Raw genomic sequence first — 25,165 nt, 5'->3', positions numbered from 1 at the left:
TATTTATGCAGAAAGTGAAGGACTTTGATTATTCTATAAGTGTTATAGTACACATGGATGAAGAGAAAGAAGAATGGGAAAAGATGAGGAAAAAAATCATTACCAAATATAAGTTAAAATTATCAGCTTGATATTGATAGAATTATTTGTACATCTAAAAAAATTTTCTCAGATTGGTATTACAGTTTCAGTCTTTTAAGATAAGGGTTGTCTTATAATCCTTAATTAAATGCTTCTGTAAGCATTTAATTTTGTTTTCATGATTATAACTTTTATATTGTTCTAAAAGTTTAAATGTATCTTTCTGGATTTTCTATTGCTGTTTTTTTTTTTTTTTTCTTTTCTCAGCACCCAATGCTTGACATTTTAGTTGACACATACTTCATTTCTCATGATACATTTTTGTCAGTGTGGCCTTCCCAATATTTCTCTCATGTGCCCTTTTTATTCCTACTACCATCATTCTACTTTACATTATTTTTTTAAAACTTTTTCCCTGCATTATTTCACTAGCTTCCACTGAGGTAGTGCGCCTTCAATCTCTTCCCTGCATACTCTTCTCCTAGTTGTCTCATTTTACTTAAAAAAAATTTTTTTTTTTAAGATTTTATTTATTTATTTGAGAGAGAGAGAGTGTGAGAGAGAGCATGAGCGAGGAGAAGGTCAGAGAGCGAAGCAGACTCCCCATGGAGCTGGGAGCCTGATGTGGGACTCGATCCCGGGACTCCAGGATCACGCCCTGAGCCGAAGGCAGTCGTCCAACCAACTGCGCCACCCAGGCGTCCCATAAAAAAATTTTTTTTTTTTAAATATTTATCTTAGAGAGAGAGAGCATTAGCAGGAGGGGTAGAGGAAGAAGGAGAGAGAATCTCAAGCAGACTGTGAGCTGAGTATGGAGTGTGATGAGGGGCCCAATCTCAGGACCCTGAGATCATGACCTGAGCTAAAACCAAGAGTCCAATGCTTAACTGACTGCACCACCTAGGTTCCCCTAGTTGTATCATTTTAAAAAATACATTTTATCAAATAAATTATCTGCCTAAAATATTCAATGGTTTCTTATTGCATTTACTAATTCCTTTGTTTGTTATTTCCACAAATATGCACAGAGCACCTCTGTTGTGCTAGGCAGTATGATAAAGTAGCAAAATGAAAAATTTTTTGCCCTCATATAATTTATAATCTACTAAAAATTACAATGAACAAATAGAGTCTATAGGATGTTGGTAGGAAAAAGAAAATAAGAGGGTCATATAAGGTTCTCCAATAAAGTGTTATTTGAGCAAAGACCTAAAGGAAGGAAGGGAGTTTAAAAAAAATGGGAAAGTCTTGGGAAAAGGCATAGAAGGTACAAATGCCCCTTAGTGGGAGGGGAGTATATTTGTTGAAGGAGTGGGCAAGGAGGTCACTGTGGCTGAAATGGACAGGTTAAAGAGAAAGACAAGAAACAGATTTAGGAAAGTGTGGTTGCGTGGCTTGGGAAGGGTAGTCATGAAAGCCTTGTCAACCATTTTGAAGTCTTTGGTTTTTATTCTGAGTGAAATAGGAAATGACTAGAGAATTTTTGAGCGGAGAGGTAACATAATCATCCTAAGAGCAGTGAAATGGATCACTGAATAAGACTGGGAAGGAGGGGTGCCTGGGTGGCTCAGTGGGTTAAAGGCTCTGCCCTCGGCTCAGGTCATGATCCCCGGGTCCTGGGATCGAGCCCTGCATCAGGCTCAGCTTCCCTTCCTCTCTCTGCCCACCTCTCTGCCTACTTGTGATCTCTGCCTGTCAAATAAATAAATAAAATCTTAAAAAAAAAAAAAAAGACTGGGAGGGAGGGAAAAATTAAGTTATTACTGTTCTAAAAACATAGGCAAGAGAATTGTGGCTTGGACAATAATCATGTTAGAGAGAATGGCTGGATTTCAGTTGTGTTTTAAAGATGGAACTAACAGGATTTGCTGTCAGACTGAATGTGGGGTGAGAGATAAAGGAGGGGGTCAAGAATGACTCCAAGGTTAGCCTGAGTAAGAGGCAGAGTTGTGATTTACTCAGAAGGTGGCTGCTAGTGATGGTTTAGGTTGGTGGTGTTGGTGTTTGGGGTGGAGGGACCAACTTGTCATGTCTGAGGTGCCAAAGTGTCCAAATAAAGATAATGAGTTGGCTCTTGAATACATGAACTCTACCAACAGAGAGGATCCAGGAGGTGATCAGATGAGACTGAACTCGGGGACCAAACATGGAGAGAAATTCTAAACAAGTCCTAGGAATTTCAAATTTTAGAAATAAACAAGAGGAAGAGAAACAATAAGAAGAGGTTGAATATAGAGATTTTGCTAATGATGGATCGTCAGTTATCAACTATTGAGTAGAATTTTGAGAAGTTCCAGGAGATGTAATTAGATTAGGAAATATATTTAACTGTATGGGATGATATTTCAGAAATGAGGTATGACCTGGGATTTGCTTCCTCTAGTTACTAGCATGAACAAGGGTGCAAAGCATGGAATGTTTAGTACTGCTGGTTGCTTAGGCAGATTGTTGAAGCTACAAGCCTTGGGTAGGTGGTGGGGGAGTGGGTTCTGGGGATCTTGCCAGGAGCACACAGAGCTTTGGATAACATAGCATTGCATAACAGGATCAAGTCCAAAATCCACAATCTGGTCACAACCTAGTTCTTTAAACACATATCAGTCACAGCAAACTTCTGGTGATTCAGCAAATCAACCATCTTTGTTTTCTCTGTGCTATTACATAGGCTCTATCCTCTGCCCTACCCTTCTCTATTTGGTAAGATCCTATATGCCTTCAAGAGCCTGATGAAATAATATCTTCCCTGTGTAGACTTTCTTAACAGCTTCAGAAAGACTTAGATGCTATCTTCTAGGCACCATACTGTATTGCTATAGCAGATCTATCTTGCAGAAAATTGTATATATTCTGACTGTGGCAACCAGTAGATTTAAATTGACATCATAATATGTAGCATCCAGTGGGGCTAAATGTACAATTGCTTTTTAAAAAAATTTTATTCTCTCATCTTTTCCAATACTCTCCCTATGCCATACTATTGCCAGATTTTCCCGCTGTTCCTCCCTCCTTCTCTTCCCTCCTTTGCTCCCTCTCTCTCTCCCTTCTCTTTTGTTCAACACATATTATAGGTTACTTCTTAAATTAATGATTTTATATTATATTATATGCCTATACAGAACAAAATGAAATTAGACAAAATTGCTAACAGGAATTTACAGGCTAATAAAAAAGGAAAAGATATATTAACATTACAGCTTTTAACATTTCATAATTTAGCCCTTATCTGCCTCTTCTACCATATATCATACAATAAGAATAACTGATTCTAGCCAAACTGTTATGCCCATTATTTTTTTTTTAAATTTTATTTATTTATTTGACAGAGATCACAAGTAGGCAGAGAGGCAGGCAGAGAGAGAGGAGGAAGCAGGCTCCCTGCTGAGCAGAGAGCCTGATGCGTGACTCGATCCCAGGACCCTGAGATCATGACCTGAGCCGAAGGCAGCGGCTTAACCCACTGAGCCACCCAGGCGCCCCTGTTATGCCCCTTATTATTTAAGAAATCAAACTCCCTACTCACCCCCTCCCTACACAAAACACCTACAATCATGCCACATGCACTGTACTTTAAAGGGTTGCAACATAGTCCTACCATTCCTTAAGGTTTTTCAACTCACACCTTCCTGAAGTCTTATTTATAGCAGCAATGTATGGTGATCTCTCCCACCTGTAGCTCTTACTGTCTGTTTCATTTATGGAATCTGCTACTCTGCAACCTGCTGTTTTGTAAAAGGTATGTTCTTTCTCCACAATTACATTTTTCAGCTACTTTGGAATTAAGAGCATCTTTGCAAATACATAGCATAATTTATTATGCATAATAGATATTTTATACATTTCTGCAAAAATGATACCTCAAACTAGACACAAATCAGTGCATATATTTTTATTCTACTTGTATAAAGCACAAAAATCAAAAGCATTTTTTTTTCTGTTAGAAGTCAAGGCAGTGATTATCATTTAAGATAAAAGTAGTAATCGTACGTTAATAAGGCGGGGGGTTACCACAGTGTTGATTTTTAGCATGTTTGGTTTGTAAAAATTCACCAAGCTCTTTCTATATATGCACACTTTTATGTATGTATGAAAGTTAATTTTTTTTAAAAAGATAACATCCTAAATTTATTTCTTATCAAATTTATTTTGCCGTAAAACATTCATCAGTGTAAAATAGAAAAATGGATAAAATGTAAGTTTCCATTATACCTTATCATGTAAAGATTCTTCCAGATTCTTTCTGAAAGTTTCTGATTCTTGAATTAGAACATTCTAAAGAAAAGAAAAAAAAATAGAGAATTAATTAGCTGAACAGAAAATAATTAAATATGTAGATTAATGTTTCATTGCTCAAGAATCTTCTTTGATTCCTTCTCTTTGATTCTTTCCTTGGTGCAGCTATTTCTTGGTTTCCGTGGAAACCAAATTTAAATAGAATCTTTAAACATACCTTAACATTTAGAAAAATACATAATTTAAATGGGAAATGTTATTTTGTAACACTCGGACTGACAAATGGAATAAATATTATCTTTTAGGCTATTTACGTTTTCTTCTTCTCACTCTTTTAAAATTTGAAATAATAGGGTTACTCTTAAAATGAGAAAAGGTGAGTTACAGTATAATATTAGCCAAAGGTATTATAAAGAATTCAGATGAAGTCATCTTTATTACCTGAAGAAAAAAAATTATCAGATCATATTTTTGGGAAGCTTAATTCTGGACTTCTATTTCAAATACAGAGAAATTAATTTCTAATAATAGTTAAATTATTAAAGAAATAAAAATAAAATTTTAACTATTTACAAAACTGTCACATCTCATGACATGTGAAAATAAGTTGCATCATAGGTATTTTTTAAAAATTTTGTCATGAACCTATTACTGTTATAAAAGCTTTATATATTTACTATAAAGCATGATTTAAAGTAATGTATTCTTTTCTAATTTAATTTTAGTAAAATTAAACTAACTGTGTGGCAATTGGCAAAGTGGCCATGTATTTGAAACTGAATAAGTAGAAGGCCTGTCTTATCACTTTGTAATGGGTATATTCACCAGCCTACTTTAACAATTTCTATTTTGTATAGACCAGGGGAAAATGTCTAGCGTAAGTAATGACTGGCATTCAATCTAAATTTCCAAAATGATTTGTCCACTTGTGTTTTAGCCCCTACCTTTGTTAATATTCTCGAATTGGCAACCAGCTCACATAACTCATACTGGTCTGGTGGCTGCCAACTATCAATGAGACATATAAAATTGTGAATGATATAGCACACTGTAAAGAAGCCCCCCTGCCCCGTTTTTTAAACAATGCAGCTGAAATTATTGCATTCCTAATCCCTGTCCTGGGATTAGTATTAGTTCTACTAGTAATATAAATTCACTCACATTTTGCTTTTAGACTAGTAGTAGACTTAGTTACATAAAACATTTGAAAAGTTCAATGCAAGAAGGATTCCCATATACCCCAAAATACTGAATTTTTGTCTTATCACTCTTTTACGCACCCCAGGTGAAGGATAACTAAAATATTTTCATCACAAAACACATTTTAATGCATTTATCTATATGATCATGTAATAAAGATTTACATACCACAGAGAATTTTTTATTCATTGAAAAATTTATCTTACATATTTTTACAGAAACTACTTGTTCAGTTCTAAGAATAAACCATATATACTTAAGGAAAATACATGGAACATCTGACCAATGCAATAAATGCAGCAGGGTATAAAACAGCCAGGGTCGTGAGAACACTGCTCAGTCCTCATGCGAATCTACTGTTCTGACATTTTACCTTTTCTTCTAGAGCAGCCATTCTTTCCTTTAAATGCAGCTGTAAGCGTTCATTGGATTCAGTCAGAAGTCTGTCCACAGTATCAGATAATCTTTTGTTGTGCTCCTCATTCATTTTCTCTCTTTGCCTAGCCTTACATTCAAGAAAAAAATAAGTAAACTTGACATGAAAATCATCTACAAAGGTATTTTATATTTTTCTAGCTTTAAAATTGATTTTATTTTATGTCTGATGTGATTAAACTGGCAGAAACTTTTCTTCCCTTTTAAGTGCAGACAGCATATTCATAAGATTTTAAATAGAACCCATAATCAAGAAAGACATTCATTTCTTACATGCCCATAAAATGATTGAGGGGAGTGGTTCTTAAAATACATACTCTTTGAAGCTCTTGATTTTTCTCTTCAAGCTGACCTTCTAGATGTCTCATACGTTCTTCAATGTTTCCATGTCTCTCTTCAGCCTGTTGAGAAATATGAAAAATGTACCTGATATGTAAGATTTGATTAACACCTTTCTTCTAAATAAATTGAAATAAAATGTAAAGCAAGCTACTACCAACCGCAAATGTAATTTTCAAAAAATAAACTTTCTTTAAACAGGCAGCTGAACAGCATTGCTTGAAATGTGTCAGCTACAAAGGCCTGTTACATCCAAGCATCAGCAAAACATTGGACTTATTTATGAGCAATGAAATCAGCCAAATGTAACATGCAGACTGTGCATGGTTTGAACACAAACCTGCCATTGTCCAATCTTAAGCTCCGGAAGCACTGAACTGCACAGATGGTTGATTATCAATAAATAAAAGTAACATAATCTTTATAAATGAAAAGAAAAACTTAGATGGATTCTATTTAGCAATAGAAAGTAAAGTCCAGTAGGACTACCTTCCTACGTATGGAGATCATTTCTTGTAGTTTAGCTTCCATAACATATTGATAATCATCAGATGAGGTAGAAGAGGTTGGATCAGACTAACAAGTCAAGGAAAAGGAGAGGGACAAAATTGAAAAATCAGAACTAAAGACACTGACACTGAACAGAACATAGCACAGAATGCTTAAAAGAAAAATGTGACAGCAAATTTAATACTTTAATAGACAGAATTTTATATGAAAAGAACTACACTGATATCTGGTGAACACGATGCAGTCAATGGTTATAAATGAAAAACAATGATATGCCCAAATAAAAAGCTACCAACCTAAGGTATGGAAGGTTAGTGATGGCTGGCAATGAAAGACTATTACAGAACGAAATAAAGCAACTCTGAAAGGGTCATGTACAAATTGGAATTATGGGAGACCAAACACTAGAATATGTCTCTGACAGATTGTTAAAAGTTTTGGATTTCGGTTTGTTTATCATATTACTTAAGAATAATGGAAACAATGTATCTCAATGTTGAGGTGTATGCTACGGCAATGACCCAGGTGAAATAAATTTGGAAAATTTATTACAAATCTAACACTGTAGAAATCAAGAAAAAGCTAAGCCAGGGGATTCATTATTGTGGGTATTCTCCAGTTCAAGCAGAATTGAGTTTCCTCAGCAACAGTGACAAGCTTACAAAATGACTTCCGGTCTCTGAACACACAGTATGACTCTAGGTCTAGAACCTTAACACCTGTTCTCAGATATAGTCTTAATTGGAGACTTTAAATGAAAGTGATTAAAAGTCCTCAAATTATCAAGATGACAATACACTGTGAGGACAGGAGAATTTATTTACGAACTCTCCTGAATGATACTAGGAACCACTCCAAAACTGTTTCTGGGTGGATCTGTTGCTATGGAAACAAAATAATGCCCTAAAGTGAGCAGGCAGCACGGTGCCTGTGTGAGCTAATATTTGCCCAGTGCCAGGGTTAGTTACATGTCTTGGAGGTGACTATCAGGTTACCACAGACACAGAGTGTTAACACATGTGACACTGCTGATAGCTGAATTGTATTAGTATGTTATGCACAGATTACATGTAAAGTTAAAACAACATTTTAATCATAATTACAACTCAAGAAATTATAACATCAAAATTATCCTATGTCAGATCTAGAAGATTGAACTCCAGAGCATATTCTATTACATTTTATAAGTTTATTCTAAAACAGTGAAACTTACTTTATGCAAATATAGGACTATATATAAATATGTCATGCAGTACCTGAAAAGAAATAGCAGCCTATTCATGTACTGGCTCATATGCATATGTACTATTTTATATTTTATGCAACAAATTCCAACTAATCTACAAAACAAACATTTAACATTTAACTGGTGTACTAATACAAATTACAACTCAACATTTTATATTTTGTAAGATTTTCCTTTTGATATTCTTGTTTCATAAATGGGAAAATAATGAAGAAATAACAAATAACCAATTTCTCTCCCCAAATTTCCAAGCGAAAGAAACAGAGAAAGCTACCATAGTTCCCAAGTGTCACAAAATAGTTTTCTAATATCACTTAAAACCTAGAATTCAAATAAGAATACAGTAAATGGGGCAAAATGTTGTTGAAATTAAATAATCTAAATTCATTAAGGTATCTGTAATCTTTCAAAAGTACATTTTAACAGGCAATTGGTGGTATAAAAATTAATCAGTTGACTGATTCAAGGTAGTCAAGGCATGAACATTTCATTTCCAAAACTGTCTCTTCCAAAGTTTCCAACTTAACTACTGAAAACACACCAAATACTGCAAAAATTCACTTCAGAGTTTGAACGCAATTTCTGTCAAGTTTAAATTACGTTGTTACTGTTGATATTTTTATTGGTACTAAAAATGAATGAAATACCTTATGGAATTCAAGATGAATTATGTCCTTGCTGAGGGAAAATGCATTTTAATTAAAGAAGTAAACATCATAAATAAAAAAACCTGGGAGCCCAAAGTCTTTATTGGTTAGTTTTGTATATACTTGTCAAAGCCAAATTATAACCTTTATCCATAGCCATTAATCCATACTTCTGACTTTCTAAGCCTTAAATGGGCTTTACCTACCTATCTATACACACAGAGACATGCACATATTTTGTATATTTTGATACATCGTATCAACCAAGGAATAAATTCAGACAACATTTCTATACAAAAACTGGTATCAATTTTCAACTACTATTGATTTATGTTCATTTTAGCTTTGTGAAGACTGAAGTTTAAGTAAGTCATGTAAATACAAAAACAATCTGCTATTTTCTGTACTTCTTGATCAGATATAGAGCTTATCTTGATTTTACTCTTAAATGTGACACAGGAAAATTTGAAATGTGCTAAAGTTTTAGAGGAAATTATACATAGATATGGTTTTGAGAAAAACATGCATATATTTAAGAATGGAGAAGAAATAACAGTTAAAGAGAGGAGGACCAAAGAGAAAAAAAAAAAAAAAAAGAATAGGTAGCAAACAATAAAAGCAGAAAAAAAATATATTGGCCAAATAAAATGTCTGAAACATTATTTAGAATGTCATTCATAATATATGATATATCTCATAATATATGAGGGGAAAGCTTAGCTTTAAGCTAAGCAGGAAATCTTTTTACTTTAGTGTCAAAAAATTAGAAAGTAGAAAAAATTATGATGATTAACACTAGTGATATATTCTTATATTTTTCTCTGGATAATACCAATGATTATTTTACACTAAAATTTTACAAAAACTGCTTTTATTATTAGCCACTCGCAAGCCTCTGAAAATAGTTCAGTAACTCGTTATGTAAGTTCATCTTCTTTAAATGAAAAGCCTCAGGGTGTGTGTGTGTGTGTGTGTGTGTGTGTATTCATACTTGAGTAATTTAAAATTTGCTTTCAAAAAAAATAGACTACTACTAGTATATTTGCACATTTCCATATAATTTAGAGACTATTTCCCAAATTAAATGATAAATTTATCTTCAACTTAGAAATCACACATTTCTCAAATTGCCAGAAGGGTTTATGGTATGTCTATGACTATCTAAGGATCCAGATTGTAACATTACCCTAATCATACTAATGTTTTATTCAGCTAGTAATTCCAAAACTCTGTAGACAACCAACTATTCCAATACTTTTTACCCTACTCTACTTTACAAATGTTTGCCTTTTCACTACCTGATTAATTACCCTATTTTAACCAACAGGCATCAGTCAACTGTTCCAGGAAAGTAAATGTGTGTGCCTGCTTTTATATTGCTGCATCAGTTTTTTTTGGATAATCCCTAATGCCAGAGTTTGTAACTTGCAGTTCGCGCATCTATCTTACCCATTTATTACAGTGGCATGGAAAACTTAACACATAGCAAAGATTGCATAAATATCTAAAATGTGTATACATTTCAGGAGCACCTGGGTGGCTCGGGTGGTTAAGCATCCAACTCTTGGTTTTGGCTCAGGTCATGATCTCGTGGTCCTGAGTTCAAGCCCCACGTCAGGCTCTGTCCTAAACTGAACATGGAGCCTGCTTAGGATTCTCTTTCTTTTCCCTCTGCCCCTCACCCCTGCTCTTTCTCTATCTCAAATAAATAAATAATTCTAATATGTGTGTTTATTTTTGAACTGATATTGAAAGTCAAACATGCTTTTAGTGAGCAAATCTAAACTTTCATTGTAGCAATATAGACATACACTCTGAAGCAATGTCCATCTCCATTTGACTGTTTAGGATAGTCATTTTAACATTATAATCTTGCAAAATTCTAAAATATGCAGAAAATTGCAGACTCTAACAGCCATAACATGGCAAATAATTTTAAATACCACTCAGATTATTACTGAATTTAATTGGTTCAGAAGAAACTATATTAAAATCACCTTTATTGACTTCAGAATTTAGATTTCTATAAATCTAACTTCTAATTTCTAACAAATTTTTCATACTGCAGTCAGAATGCAATAAACTGCTTATGGTATTTCCTACATTTTTAATACCAATTTCTGTTAATTCTATTAAATAATCATGGCCTATCTACATACATATTAAATATCATCATTATTTGTTATATTTGGTGATTATTCTAATTTACAAATATTATTGTGGAAAATCAACTACAAGGATGTGATATTTTATATTTACTACTGTTTAAATAGGCAGAGGTATCATCACATTCATATGTAAATCATTCATGGCATCGTAAATAAGATATATAATAGGATAACTTAATCTAACCAATAATCCAATATGGTAGATTAAATTAACTTGAATTTCATAAAACCTAAAGAAAATCTATAGATTCCATTTGGCTTACCAGTACTCTAAGAACTAAGTACTAGTACTCTATGACTAAGTCTCGTTCTCTAAGAACATCTAGGTTGACTGAATGACTTAGTGCAGTACCTTAGTCAGGGCTGCAATTCTCTGAGCCAGTTCAGCCTCTACTTCAGGTAAGGTCTCAGCTTTTCTCATAGTCTGCTGCAACTTTTGCTCAGCCAGCTCAAGACGCTCTTGTAATTGTCTGTTCTTCTCTTCCATCTGAAATAGGGATGGGAAAAGAGATACTTACAGAGAAACTGTGAGGATAACAAATCCCAGCCACCAGGGGCTTTGGGTTTCAGCCATTATTTTGTAACTTAAAATCATCCACTACTACCACACCTGCTGTGCAAAGAGATGACTCTATTCATACTTTCATATATTGCTTAATCACATTCCTCAATAAAATTCAGCACTTTAAAAAAGAGAAAAGCTCTTACCAATGGCAGCAAAAAGAAAAAAAGTTACTAGTGAGCACAAACTTGGACAGATGGATTATAACTCAATACTAAGACTTCAGATATACCATGATAGCATAATACTGAAAATTATAGTGTTAACCGGTGTGAGAAAGGGAATGCAGCACAGTGGTTAAGTGTCCAGTCTGTAGAGATAGATTTGACAAAACTTTTTTCTCTAAAATACTAGAAAATAAATATTTTAGGCTTTGTGTATTATTTAGTCTCTGTTTCAACTACTTAAAGCTACTATTGTAGTACAAAAACAGTCGTAGATTGGTGAAATAAATGAATATGGCTGCTTCAACAAAAACTTATTTGTGAAACAGAGCCATAGTTTTGGCACATGGGCCATCGTTTGTCCACTCCTGCTTTAGAGTCAAATAGACTTAGGCCTCTGTAATAACTCCGGCAATTACCAAATGTGTGACCTTGGAAAAGTTTTCATGTCTCTGAACCTTAGTGCCTCAGTATAATTGTGCTTACTTCACAGGTGATGGTTATATTTAAGTGAGATAATACATGTTAACTGTTTAGCACTTTCTGGCTCATGTCTAGATCCAAAGTAAATGTTAATCATTATTTTTATTATTATTAAGACAAATATATAAATTACATGCTGAAAACTACATCTGTTTAGTCAGTTCTATTCTAAGTGTTAGAGAATGGTTGATTGCCAAGAAATACCTTATTTTATTTACTCCATGTTTTGTAAGAATGACTAGAACACACATGGACCAGAACAAAACCAAGGTAGAGATACTCAACCTGCCGTAGGATGGCTTCTTTATTTGCTAACTCATTTTCTAGTTTATCATTCATGTCATGTATGGAGGTAGATTCTCTCTGAGCACTGAGGTAACGCTTCTCAAGGGTTGTGATTCTTTCTTCCATATCTTCCTTCTGTGCCATGGCCTACAATTAAAATAAGAAATTAATTAAAATCAGATTTTCAGAGAGTTTAATGTATTGCCTTGTTATTTATATAAAATAGTAAGATTTAAAAGCTATTGTTTTCCTGAAGTAATATTCATTCCTTTCTTTGCAAGGAAGGTATGCAAGACTTCTTGTGAATTTTCCCAATTTATCTGTCAGAATCCTTACATCCTGGGTTAACGAAAAGTTTCCTTTTCTGAGAGCGCAGTGGAGTACAAGAAACTGCCTACCGTGGAACTGACATTCTTAGAAAAGCAGTGACAGGTAAATTAGCTCATTATACAGTAGAGGTAAGTATTATTATGGGTAGAGTTGTAAGCCATAAAGGTGAAATGGTGGCTACTGTTCCACACTGCAAAGCAATCTTCAACTAAGGATAACCAATATCATCAGTACTCTTATCTTCAGATATAAATACAGTAACTCAATGGTTAAAAAAAGAGGTCCAAAAAAAAGTAAATTTGAATCATATTTGCAAATGAATCAACCAATTGACTTTGAGCCTTAACTGTTTCCCTTGCATATATATTCTAATTAAAAAAAAGAATTTAAATAACTCAGTGAACACAAAACTCTAGGGAAAAATCAACTACCAATGCAAATGGAGAAAATCTTGGCATTACTGATATTCTAAACAATTTTTAAACTATCTAATTCAGAGATAATATGGATAAAATTTTATCTTTCTAACAGCTTATATGAAAATTTATTAGTAGGTACATAACCTTTTAATTTTTTTAATTTAATTTAATTTTTCAGTGTTCCAAGATACATTGTTTATGCACCACACCCAGGGCTCCATGCAATATGCGCCCTCCTTAATACCCACCACCAAGCTCACCTATCCCCTCACCCACCTCCCCTCCAGATAACCTACTTTTTAAAAAAGATATTAAGAAGGGTCAGCTGAAGAAGTGAGCCTCATGGAAAAACTGAGAGCTTTTCCCCAAAGGTCAGGAACATGACAGGGATGCCCACTCTCATCACTTTTGTTCAACATAGTACTGGAAGTCCTAGCCTCAGCAATCAGACAATAAAAAGCATACAAATTGGCAAAGAAGTCAAACTCTCACTCTTCACAGGTGACATGATACTTTATGTGGAAAACCCAAAAGACCACCTCAAAATTACTAGAACTCATACAGGAATTCAGCAATGTGGCAGGATATAAAATCAATGCAGAGAAATTAGTGACATTTCTATACACTGAAAATGAGAAGAAGAAAGAGAAATTAAGGAATTGATCCCATTTACAGTTGCACCAGAAAACACAAGATACCTAGGAATAAACCTAATGAAAGAGATAAATGATCTGTACTCTAAAAACTACAGAACGCTTATGAAAGAAATTGAGGAAGATGCAAAAAATATTCCATGCTCATGAATTGAAAGAATAAATGTTGTTAAAATGTCTACACTACCCAGAGGAATCTATATATTCAATGCAATCCTTATCAAAATACCATCAATATTTTTCACAGAGGTGGAACAAATAATCCTAAAATGTGTATGGAACTAGAAAAGACCCTAAATAGCCAGAGGAATGTTGAAAAAGAAAGCCAAAGCTGGTGGCCTCACAATTCCAGGTTTCAAGCTCTATTACAAAACTGTAATCATCAAGAAAGTCTGGTACTGGCACAAAAACAGACCAATAGATCAAAGGACAGAATAGAGAGCCCAGAAATGGACCCTCAACTCTATGGTCAACTAATCTTTGATAAGTAGGAAAGAATATCCAATGGAAAAAAGATAGTCTCTTCGACAAATGATGTTGGGAACATTGGACAGCCACATGCAGAAGAATGAAACTGGACCATTTTCTTATACCATACACAAAGATAAACTCAAAATAGATGAGATTAAGACCTAAATGTAAGACAGGAACCCATCAAAATCCTAGAGGAGAACATAAGCAGCAATGTCTTTGATTTCGGCCACAGCAAACTCTTGCTAGAAACGTCTCCAAAGGCAAGGGAAACAAAAACAAAAATGAAATACTGGGTTTTCATCCAGATGAAAAGTTTTGCACTGCAAAGGAAACAATTAACAGACCTAAAAGGCAACCTACAGAAATGGAGAAGATACTTGCAAATGATGTATCAGATAAAGGGCTAGTATCCATCCAAAATCTATAAAAAACTTATTAAACTTAACACCCAAGCGACAAAAAATCCAGTTCCAAAATGGGCAGAAGACACAAACAGACATTTCTCCAAAGAAGACATACAAATGGCTAACAAACACATGAAAAAATTTCTGACATCACTCGGCATCAGGGAAATACAATCAAAACCACAATGAGGTAACACCTCACACCTGTCATAATGGATAAAATTAACAAGTCAGGAAACAATAAATGTTGGTGAGGATGCGGAGAAAGGGGAACCCTCCTACACTGTTGGTGGGAATGCAAACTGTTACAGCCACTCTGGAAAACAGTATGAAGGTTCCTCAAGAAGCTAAAAGTAGAGTACTATGGACCAGTGATTGGACTAATCGGTATTTATCCCCAAAGATACAAATGTAGTGATCTGAAGGGGCACCTGTACCCCAATGTTTATAGCAGCAATGTCCACAATAGCCAAACTATGTTAAGAGCTCAGATGCCCATCGACAGATGAATGGATAAAGAAGATGTGGTATATATGTACAATGGGATATTATTAAGCCATCGGAAAGGTTGAAATCTTATCATTTACATTTAAGTGGATGGAACTGGAGGGTATTATGCTGAGTGAAATAAGTCAATCAAAGAAAGACAATTACCATATAGTTTCATGCATTTGAGGAATATAAGCAGAATGTAGAGGAAGGGGGGGAATGGAATGGGAAGAAATCAGAAAGGGAGACAAATCATGAGAGACTCTTTTAACTATGGGAAAGAAACTGAGGCTTGTTGGAGGGGAGGTGGGTAGGGAGATGAGATAACTGGGTAATGGGCATTAAGGAGGGCACTGACTGATGAGTACTTGGTGTTATACGCAAATGAGGATTACTGAATTCTACATCTGAAACTAATGATGTTCTATATGTTGGCTAATGGAATTTAAATTAAAAAAAAAAAAAAGTGAACCTCATGGACCCATTGTGGTTTCCTGATAATCTGAGGAGCTTCTTTGCATAAGGAGCCTAGAATTGATGTGATGGTGGTGGCTTCCATGTATTACTACCCAAATTTCTTTCATCAGTCTTCCTAGTCAGTTCTTTTGGTCCTCTCCTTTGGGGCCCAGCACCTCCCGCCACATACACAGAGCAGATAAATTTTCTTTCATTTTTCCAGAAGAAACAGAAACCCATAAACGGATATCCTTCAATGTCTCGGTCTTCCCTCACCATCAACTGGAAATAACCACATGCACAAATCATTAACTTCTAGTTTTCAGTTTAGAACAGGTGTTCTGCCCTCTCTCAAAGTTTACTTGTTATTAGTGCTCTAGGTTTTATAGATTTTTTTTATTTATTTATTTTTTAATTATTTATTTAACAGACAGAGATCACAAGCAGGCAGAGAGGCAAGCAGAGAGAGAGGAAAGGAAGCAGGCTCCCTGCCGAGCAGAGAGCCCGATGCGGGGCTCGATCCCAGGACCCTGGGATCATGACCTGAGTTGAAGGCAGAGGCTTCAACCCACTGAGCCACCCAGGCACTCCTGGTTTTATAGATTTTATAGATTTTGTTTTCTGCTTTCAGAATCTTGATCACTTCTTGTCTTAGATTTTCAAAATGACAGTAGAAGTAAATCCTACACTGTAGCAGAAGTAATGATGCAGGCTTATAGATAAGCTTGTACAGGCCAGAGGTGGATGGCAGAAGAAAAAGGAATGATTCAAAGAAAATAAGAAAAAGAATGATAAATTATCTGCTTGACCACTGACCATAACTGAATTGAAATTATGGAATTTACTATTCTGGTAGAGTGGGTGGGAAGATACGCCATAGTTTTAAAAAACTTGATCATATTAATGTATCAAATACTTAATAAAATCCTAGAAAAACAAAAAGCTTCACAACAATAGGAAATGGTATCATAGGAAACCACCACTCAGATTGGTTGTGAGAACTATTTACATAGCCATAATAATGGTGATACTAAATGTGATTTTGAGGTAATTGTAGTGGAAGGATGGCGGGAAGAGAAAGGAAGGGAGAAAATAAAAGAGCTAAAATCCTCATTTAATAGCAAGGCATAGATTAAATGAGAAAACAGCACTAAACAGTAACAGCTAAAGGACTGAGGTTAAGAATCTCAGGCAGTTTGGTGAGCACAGCACATCCTGAAACTGAGCAGACATAAATAAAATATCTTCTACATTTCTAAAAAAAAAAGAATCTCAGGCAGGTAAGATGGGAAGTGGGCAGGCGCTCTGTACGTACGTGTGTGTTTGTGTATATGTGTTTATATTCATACCCTCTTAAACTATTATTTGACATTGAAAAATTGTGTATACATAAAAATTAAAAGCAATTAGAAACAATATTTCTGCCATGAAACCCTCATGCCTGCCTTCCCAGCCTACCCACAAATCATATTTTCTTCTTGGAATCACCCTTGAAATCTTCACCCTAACTCCCCACTTAATAGCCTAACCTGTATCTTGCTATTGGTCTTTCTCCTGCTTCCACATTCTCTACCTTGCCAACCAAGACAGAATATTAAATGCCAGGCTGATCATACTGCTTCTTGGCTTAAATACCTTTATATGTTCACTCCACTCCACCCCCCACCCCATCCCCCCATCTTTAGTGAAAATCTGAGCTATAAAGCTTGGAAAACAAATAGCTTCATGACTTGACACTTCTATTTCTAGGTACTGGAAAGAGCAGCATACCCCCCACCCCCCTAAAAAAATTCATGTCCACTTAGGACCTGTGTATGTGACCTTATTTGTAAATAGGATTTTACAGGTGTAATCAAGTTAAGATGGTATTACATAAGATTAGGGTAGACCATAAATTCAGTGACTGTTATAAGGAGAGGCAGATTTGAAGACACACAGACATAGAGAGGAAAAAATGCAAAGTTAAGAGAGAAGCTGACTAGAGTTACTCTGCTATCAGCCAAGAACACAAGGATTGCCAGCAACCACCAGAGGCTAGAAGAGGCAAAGGAGGATTCTTCACTAGAGTCTTTAGAGGGCATATGGTTCTGCTGACACCTTGACTTCAGACTTGGAGCTTCCAGAACTGTGAAAGAATAAATTACTGTCGTTTTGAGCCACCCAATTTGTGATAGTTTGTTACAGGAGTCCTAAGAAACTAATACACACTGTGACTTCATTTCCACCTGGAATGCATTTTTATTACCTTCTTCTGGGTCCCACTGACCTTCAAGATCCAACTAAAGATTACTTGGTTATTATGTTAATATTAAAAATCACATTTCTGAAATTCAATTAATCCAACAATTCGGCAAAAATTACCCAGACTAATTTTTTCAACATTATCTACACATCTGTAGATTTTAGCTAACACAAACAAAAGCTATTTGAAAAGCTTTTATTTTAAATTTTGACTTCTTCAATTCTATAATATTATTTTTTTAGCTCACTGAGTGTAGAGTTTATCATCTTAGAGGATTCTTTCAGAGTACTGTATTCTGTTAATTCCATTTTCACAAAGAATTCTGGGAACATTATGTTGATTTTGTAGCCCAAAAAGAAAATTCTGAATCTATCCAACATATATAAACTTCTAACTAAATAACAATAGCAATAAATTCACTTAAAGACATATACAGGTTTCCTGAGAACATGAGCACTGGAGTAGCACATACTAGCTCCAAATCCCAGTTTTTGCTATTCATTAATTCAGTTACCATGGAAATATGTTGATTGTTTTTTCCATAATTCACCTTTTTTCTTTCTTTTTTTCTTTTGGTTTGTTTGATTCTTTGTTTTGTTTTCTGTTTTTGTATGGAATATTAATCCCTACCCCATAACATTGTTGTGATACTACATTTTAAGTGCCTTGTGTGGTCTTATGAATAATACACACTCCATAAATAATAGCTGCTTTTTTATTATTAATTACTACTGTGCCTCTAATTAGCTGATCTGTCTCTATAGCATACATTGCATGCAGAAGTCATTGTACAGATTTTGCTACTGCATTTTTGATTCAGTGATTCATGTGGGAGATTCAATTTTCAACTGCAAGCTGTGTTGCCAAAAATAAATTTTGAATTTACAAGTCAGAGAGATATCTTTTCCCTGCATGTCACTTGGTAATTCTAAAAAAGGAAGCTTTTTCTAGTCTCTAAAAACTGCTGCCTAAAAGGAGAAAAACAGTGTAAAGATTCAATTATCTCTTGACCTGAAGTTTGTGTACAAAATGGATTTTACTGTATCAAATAAATATAGCTCTACAGTAATGCAGATCCATGTTTCAGACAACAGAAAAGACAAAATTGATATGTATTTATTTCATCACTAAGGAATTTTTAAAGAACTCTTAATAGGAAGTTGGAAAGATAAGCTGGTTTAATTCACAAAACAATAGATCATTTAAATACATCACAGAAAACTAACTCTTTGCATATCTACATATTTAATAAAATATTATTATCCAATACCCAATTAGTAGCTATCTTGTTTAAAAAGTGGAGAGCGAGGGGTGCCTGGGTGGTCCCGTTGTCTAAGCGCCTGCTTTTGACTCAGGTGGGGAGCCTCCTCTCTCGCTCTCTGTAGCTCCCCCTGCTTGTGCTCTTTCTCTCTCTCTCTGTTAAATAAATAAAATCTTAAAAAAAAAAAAAGTGGAGAGCTAAGTGCTATAAGATTATCCACATTTTCTTTTTTTTTTTTTTTTTTAAAGATTTTATTTATTTATCAGAGAGAGAGAGGGGGAGAGAGCGAGCACAGGCAGACAGAATGGCAGGTGGAGGCAGAGGGAGAAGCAGGCTCCCTGCCAAGCAAGGAGCCAGATGTGGGACTCGATCCCAGGACGCTGGGATCATGACCTGAGCCGAAGGCAGCTGCTTAACCAACTGAGCCACCCAGGCGTCCCAGATTATCCACATTTTCTAATAATGTGAACTATATTTAGCTATAATCCAGATCCTTACTCTTACAGGTCACATTCAATTTAAGGAGCAAATAAGAGAAAACTTCAAACAAAAGTAAATTTTAAATAGATTTATTTCTTGACAAAGAATAATGCCAAAAATCTATTCTGAAGCCATTAATGAAATATATTTACACAATTGATTTTAGATATATTAGGCTGTCCTCACATGTAAAGAAAATGCACTCAATTTTTAATTATATTGTCAGTTTTTCCTATTTCCTATTTTTCCTTAATTAATTCAACAAATATGCATTGCTTATACAATACATACATACTGTGTTAGCAGCACTATAGGGGTAGCTAAGAAGAATCACTTTTTTATTCTCCTACTAAAAAAGCTGCAATCTAGTAGACCTTGTGTGTCCATCACCCAAGAGTACATTATCAGTCAGGAAAATAAAAGCAGAGGCTGGAGTTTTGAGTATAAGTGATACCTTTTTAAAGTACACGATTTTCACATATTACTTATTGGAAAGAAAGAGCAAAAGATTGATTATTTGGGGGCAGTTATAGAGTAGCTGCATTTTTTATGCTAGTGTTATCACTGATAATTGTTTCTATTTTGTTCATTTTGGAAGCTGCTCAGTGGAAGAAGCAGAAGTTTTGAAGCTGGGCTAATTCTGTGTCTTCCTGATGTTGGGGGATTGGAAGGAGTGGGGTGCTGGGGAAGGCAGTGCATATGCCTTTGACAAGTCACTTTACCTCACTTGAGAAAAATGGAGATAATGACAAGTACCTTCTGGATAGGAGCAATATAAGAGATTAGAGAAATTAAATGTAATACACCCATAATGTTTTCATGGATGATCCTCAAGAAATTCCTTTTTGGAAATATTCTATTTGGCCTTAACAGTGTCCTCAACACACACACACACACACACACACACACACACACTACACATGATATATCCAGAAAGGCAGACAGAGTATAGGTTCCTTGTCCAGGTCTCATTAACTCTACCACTTCCTATGTTGCATGTTTCCTGCCCAATGTGTCATATATTTATACTGCTGGCCTGACTCTTGAAACATTTGTTTGCGACTACCCTTGAGAAGTGAATAATGAAAGATATTCTTTCCTCATGAATATCTTCCAAAATATAACTACATAAAAATTTTAGAGCTGATAAGACTCATTGTATTTTAAAAGAATTCCATGTGATAATTGACTCTCTCTGCTTGACTTATTTCACTCAGCATAATCTCTTCCAGTCAATTATCATATGGTTTTACTTATTTGTGGAGCATAACAAATAGCATGGAGGATAAGGGGAGATGAAGAGGAGAAGGGAAGTGAGGGAAATTGGAAGGGGAGGTGAACCATGAGAGACTATGGACTCTGAAAGACAATCTGAGGGTTTTGAAGGGGCAGGGGGTGGGAGGTAGAGGGATCCAGGTGGTGGGTATTAGAGAGGGCACGGATTGCATGGAGCACTGGGTGTGGTGCAAAAACAATGAATACTGTTACGCTGAAAAGAAATAAAAATAAATAAACAAACAAATAAATAAATGAATGAATTCCATGTGAAAGCAGAACACCTTACCAACTAGAAATGTTCCTCATAAAAGAGCACCAGCATCCTATGATTCATATTTTCCATCTGACTTAGTTCTTTGTTACCTACATCCAAAGACTATTAGAACTAAGGGGTTATTTTTACATAAACAACAAGAAAGGGGAGCTGGAGATACGGGACTCTATTGGTGACACTGGATTAGATAAACATGAAGAGAGAAGGTAGGAGAGGAGTGCTAGAGGGAAGGAAAACAGCTAAATCTCTGGGATCAAGACAAAGAAGAAACCAGAAAGAGCAAGAACTCAAGAAATAGCCTTGATGTTTTACTAACCAGAAATCTTAGTGCTTCCAGACAGGGATATAGAAGAGTGGCAAACCTTCAGCTATTTTATAAATTCTCTAACTTTGGTTTGTGGGAAGGAGTAAAAATGAGAGACATATCTTTGGATAATCAATTCATACAAAGGTATAGAGAGCACAGTATCATCATTTGTGTGGCAGTAGAGCAGTTCTGCCACTTCATAGATCACCTATCTTTTTCTAAGACAGTAGACATTGTTTTAGTACACAGTCTAATCTCATCTGTGCCATTTGATATTAATATCAAACACCTGTAAATATCCATTCTCTCAACAAAGAGTTTTTGAATGCCTATTATATACCCAGTAGTTGTGTGGGTGATTAAAATAGAGCAGCAAACAAAACAAAACAAAAAATCCCAGCCCTTATGAATCTTTATGCACAGTGAAAAGGGAGGTATATGACAAACAAGTAAATCAGTAAAGTACATATTATGTCAGATGGCGGTAAGGGCTGTGAGATAAAACAAAGAAAATGAAAGAAGAGGGAGAGTGTATATGTGCAAATAACAAAGTTAGGGAATACTTCACTGAGAAGAAAACATTTGAGCAAAGGAAGAAGGAAAAGAAAATGCAACAGTATAGATATGGCTACTTTAAGAGGCCATCTTGACTGAACAGAATGGGCTAAAATGAAAGACTAGGAGATAATTTCAAAGAGGTCAGAAAGGTGGTAGTGGAGATCATACATGGCTTGTAAGCCGGGCAAGGACTTTGGTTTTGTTGTAAGTAGTACATGGTCCCTGAAGCAGAAAATTAACATGAGCTGACTTACAGTGTAACAGATCACTCAGGCTGCCATGTTGAGTAGACTGAAGTGGGTCAAAAGCAGAAGGAGGACCAGTCACGAGAATATTGTAATAATCCAGTGAGAGATGATGGTTGTGTGGAATAAGGAAGAGCCATGAAGACTGTGAGAAGAGGTCACATTACTGATATATGTTGAAGCTGGAAATAATGGTTTTATGGCTGAATCAAATGCAGTGTGAGTGAAACAGAGGTACCAAGGACAAACTCCAAGGCTTTTGATCCAGATAACGATAATGGCCTTAGGGACACCTGGGAAGTGTAAGACTACAAGTCTGCTTTAACGATAATAGCCTTAGGGACATCTGGGAAGTTTAAGACTACAAGAAAGTCGGGTTTCTTTGGGGTGGGAGGATAACAGGAAAATAGTCTTGAATATGTTAATTTTCCAGGCATCAGGCAATCAGGACATAAGATATGCTGGAGATATAAATTGAGAGTCATAAGGCAGTGGGTGGTTTTTGGAGCCATAAGACTGTATGAACTTAGCAGGGGAGTGAAGGTAGATTGTGAAGAGAAGGCACTGTAAGTCTAGGGAGAAGGAGAACCAACGAAGGAGCCTGAGATGAGGGTAGAAAGTAAAGATGGATGGAAATCAGAAGAGTAGAGGGTGCTTTTAGTCAAGTGAAGAATTACTACAGGGAGTGATAATTGGATCCAGTGCAGAGTTCAACAATGTGGAAGTTAGCACTGACTTTGTTAAGAACAGTTCTGATGAGATGTTAGAGGCAAAGAATGTAAAATGTGTTTAAGAGGGAATGGGAAGGAAAGAACTGAATACATGCAGTAGAGTCAAATCCAATAACAACTAGTTAATTATATACAAAAAATATTTTACAAGATAAAAAATATGTAATTTAAAAGAATATGTAAAAATGAAAAAGGTGAAAGGTCACCAAATAAAATTTCCACAAATACAGATAATTTTCTTTTTAATTGAATAAAGTGAAAAGTGAAAGATTCTAAATATTTCACCTCAGCTGGTAAGGTGATTAGGCAATGTTACAAATAAAACATCTTGTACCTTTTTGCAGTAATTTTCAAGTACTCTATTAAACAGATGAAGTGATGTTATGTCTTGGAAGGATCAAAGATTTAGAGAAAGAAAGGTTCCCCACATTCACACAGATACATTCACACTCACAGACACAACACCAAAATAAAGGGGAAAATTTAAAGTAGTGATTTTGAGTATTCCCATATGCTAAGAGGGTAGCAATTCATTATTCATACCCATGTCTAAAATTATTTAAAATCAGCGCTTAAAAATGCAAAAATTCATTACAAACTGTAGAAGTTTGTAATGAAAAAGCAACCCTGTCTGTGATTTGATACCAAATTTTCTTTTCATACATATTTAAAGGTTGATGAAGTAAACTATTTTTGCTTTTGTGGATACCTTTTGAAACTAAGATAATGCATCCGAAATTATAGTCTCCTGAGAAGATGTAAAGATTATATGCCATTAGAGGAGATTTGGAGAAAGCTTCTTAGAAGCAGCATTCAGAAGGCAAAGGCTGAAAGTGTTATGAATCACTTACCTCCCTAATGTCCCTTTGATATTTAGTGTTCATTTCTTCTGTTTTAATGAGATCCTTTCTTGCTGTCTCTGCTTCCTGTTCCACCTCCCCCACTCGGGAAGAAAGGGCTGCTAAACGTTCTTTCATTTGAGCCATTTCATAGTTTTGCTTTTCAAGCAATTCTTGTAGTTCGACTATTTGACTAGTTTCATCAGTTGAGTCTATAGAGCCATTGGATAAACGCTGCAGGAAATGAAAAAGAAATGGTACTCAGGATATTCTATATCTTTAATTTAAAATTCATGAACTTAAAGAAATGAAACTGATAGAGCTTTCACACTGAGAAACAAGAACTCTAACTAGTTCAGAAGAAAAACTAAGTTTCTAGGAAAACTTCTGTCACTAAATATAAGGGTAGATCCATAATTTTCAAATAGGTTAGCAGATGCATTTGAACTGGAAGCTGTATATATATAATATGTATAATACATATTAATTAATTTATATTCTACTATTATATTAATAATATATTAACATCATATAATATACACTTATATTAATTGTATTATATTAATTTATATTATACATTGACATATAATATACACATATAGACATACATATCGCATTATATATATTAACTTAGCATAAAACACTGGCGTATCCTAAACATTTAATAAATGGCAATTATTTTATCAATTATATTCAGAATTTATTATAAACATTATACTTACATAAACAGTATATTATTACTAAGTAATAAGAAAAAACAGAAACTGCAATATTTTTATTCAAGATCCTGTGTGCATTTGCAAGTTTTATTTTCAATGACATTCAGAAAAAGAACTTACACACATTTTCCTTTTAAAGAAGGTTATTTCCAGTGTGAATCTGACCTAGCTGGAATAAAAGTATAACGTAAAACAGCCTTGATTTCTGTACTGCTAAGAATATAAAAGTCCTGAGTGCACACAACCCACAGGAAGGAGGCTTAAAAGGATTTAATACTTTGAGACTGATTTCTCCCCTTGCTGCCTAGAAACAGGGTGACCCATGTTTTCAGAAGCACGTCCTACAGCCTGGCTGCATTGGAGAAGCTTTGTGGTAAAGATAGTGCAACAACTAGGGAGAAATAGCACTAAAAGAAAAAGGGCACAACTAAGTCAAAATAAGAAAATGCTGATGCGCTTTGCTTTAGTCTAAATGCAAATAACAAATGCCAAATTAAAAAAAGATAAACATAAAAAAATAAGATGAGCGAAAGCAAAGAAAGTAGTTACTTTTGCTGGAGTGCTTGTTTGGAAAACATGAATCTGATTTAACACAACAGATACAAGAAACAAATTGGAAATTATATAAATTTTGTGTTTTCTTTTTTCAATGAACT

General features: G+C 34.9%; 1 protein-coding gene across 12 annotated transcripts in view; it reads right to left on the bottom strand.

Moving 5' to 3' along the window:
- The window catches only part of PPFIA2 (PTPRF interacting protein alpha 2), a 486,729-nt gene that overhangs the window by 99,196 nt on the left and 362,368 nt on the right, over window positions 1-25,165 (bottom strand). For all 12 annotated transcript variants that reach the window (XM_044229065.1, XM_044229070.1, XM_044229067.1 and 9 more), the window contains 6 exons: window positions 23,803-24,024; window positions 12,351-12,497; window positions 11,209-11,343; window positions 6,264-6,347; window positions 5,885-6,016; window positions 4,288-4,350 (listed from right to left, as the gene is read on the bottom strand). In XM_044229065.1, the coding sequence (XP_044085000.1) occupies window positions 4,288-4,350; window positions 5,885-6,016; window positions 6,264-6,347; window positions 11,209-11,343; window positions 12,351-12,497; window positions 23,803-24,024 (783 nt within the window). The remainder of the gene's footprint in view (window positions 1-4,287; window positions 4,351-5,884; window positions 6,017-6,263; window positions 6,348-11,208; window positions 11,344-12,350; window positions 12,498-23,802; window positions 24,025-25,165) is intronic.

Source organism: Neovison vison, chromosome 12 (assembly GCF_020171115.1).
Source record: "Neovison vison isolate M4711 chromosome 12, ASM_NN_V1, whole genome shotgun sequence".
Classification (NCBI taxonomy): Eukaryota; Metazoa; Chordata; class Mammalia; order Carnivora; family Mustelidae; genus Neogale; species Neogale vison.
This window is presented reverse-complemented; position numbering and strand designations above follow the sequence as displayed.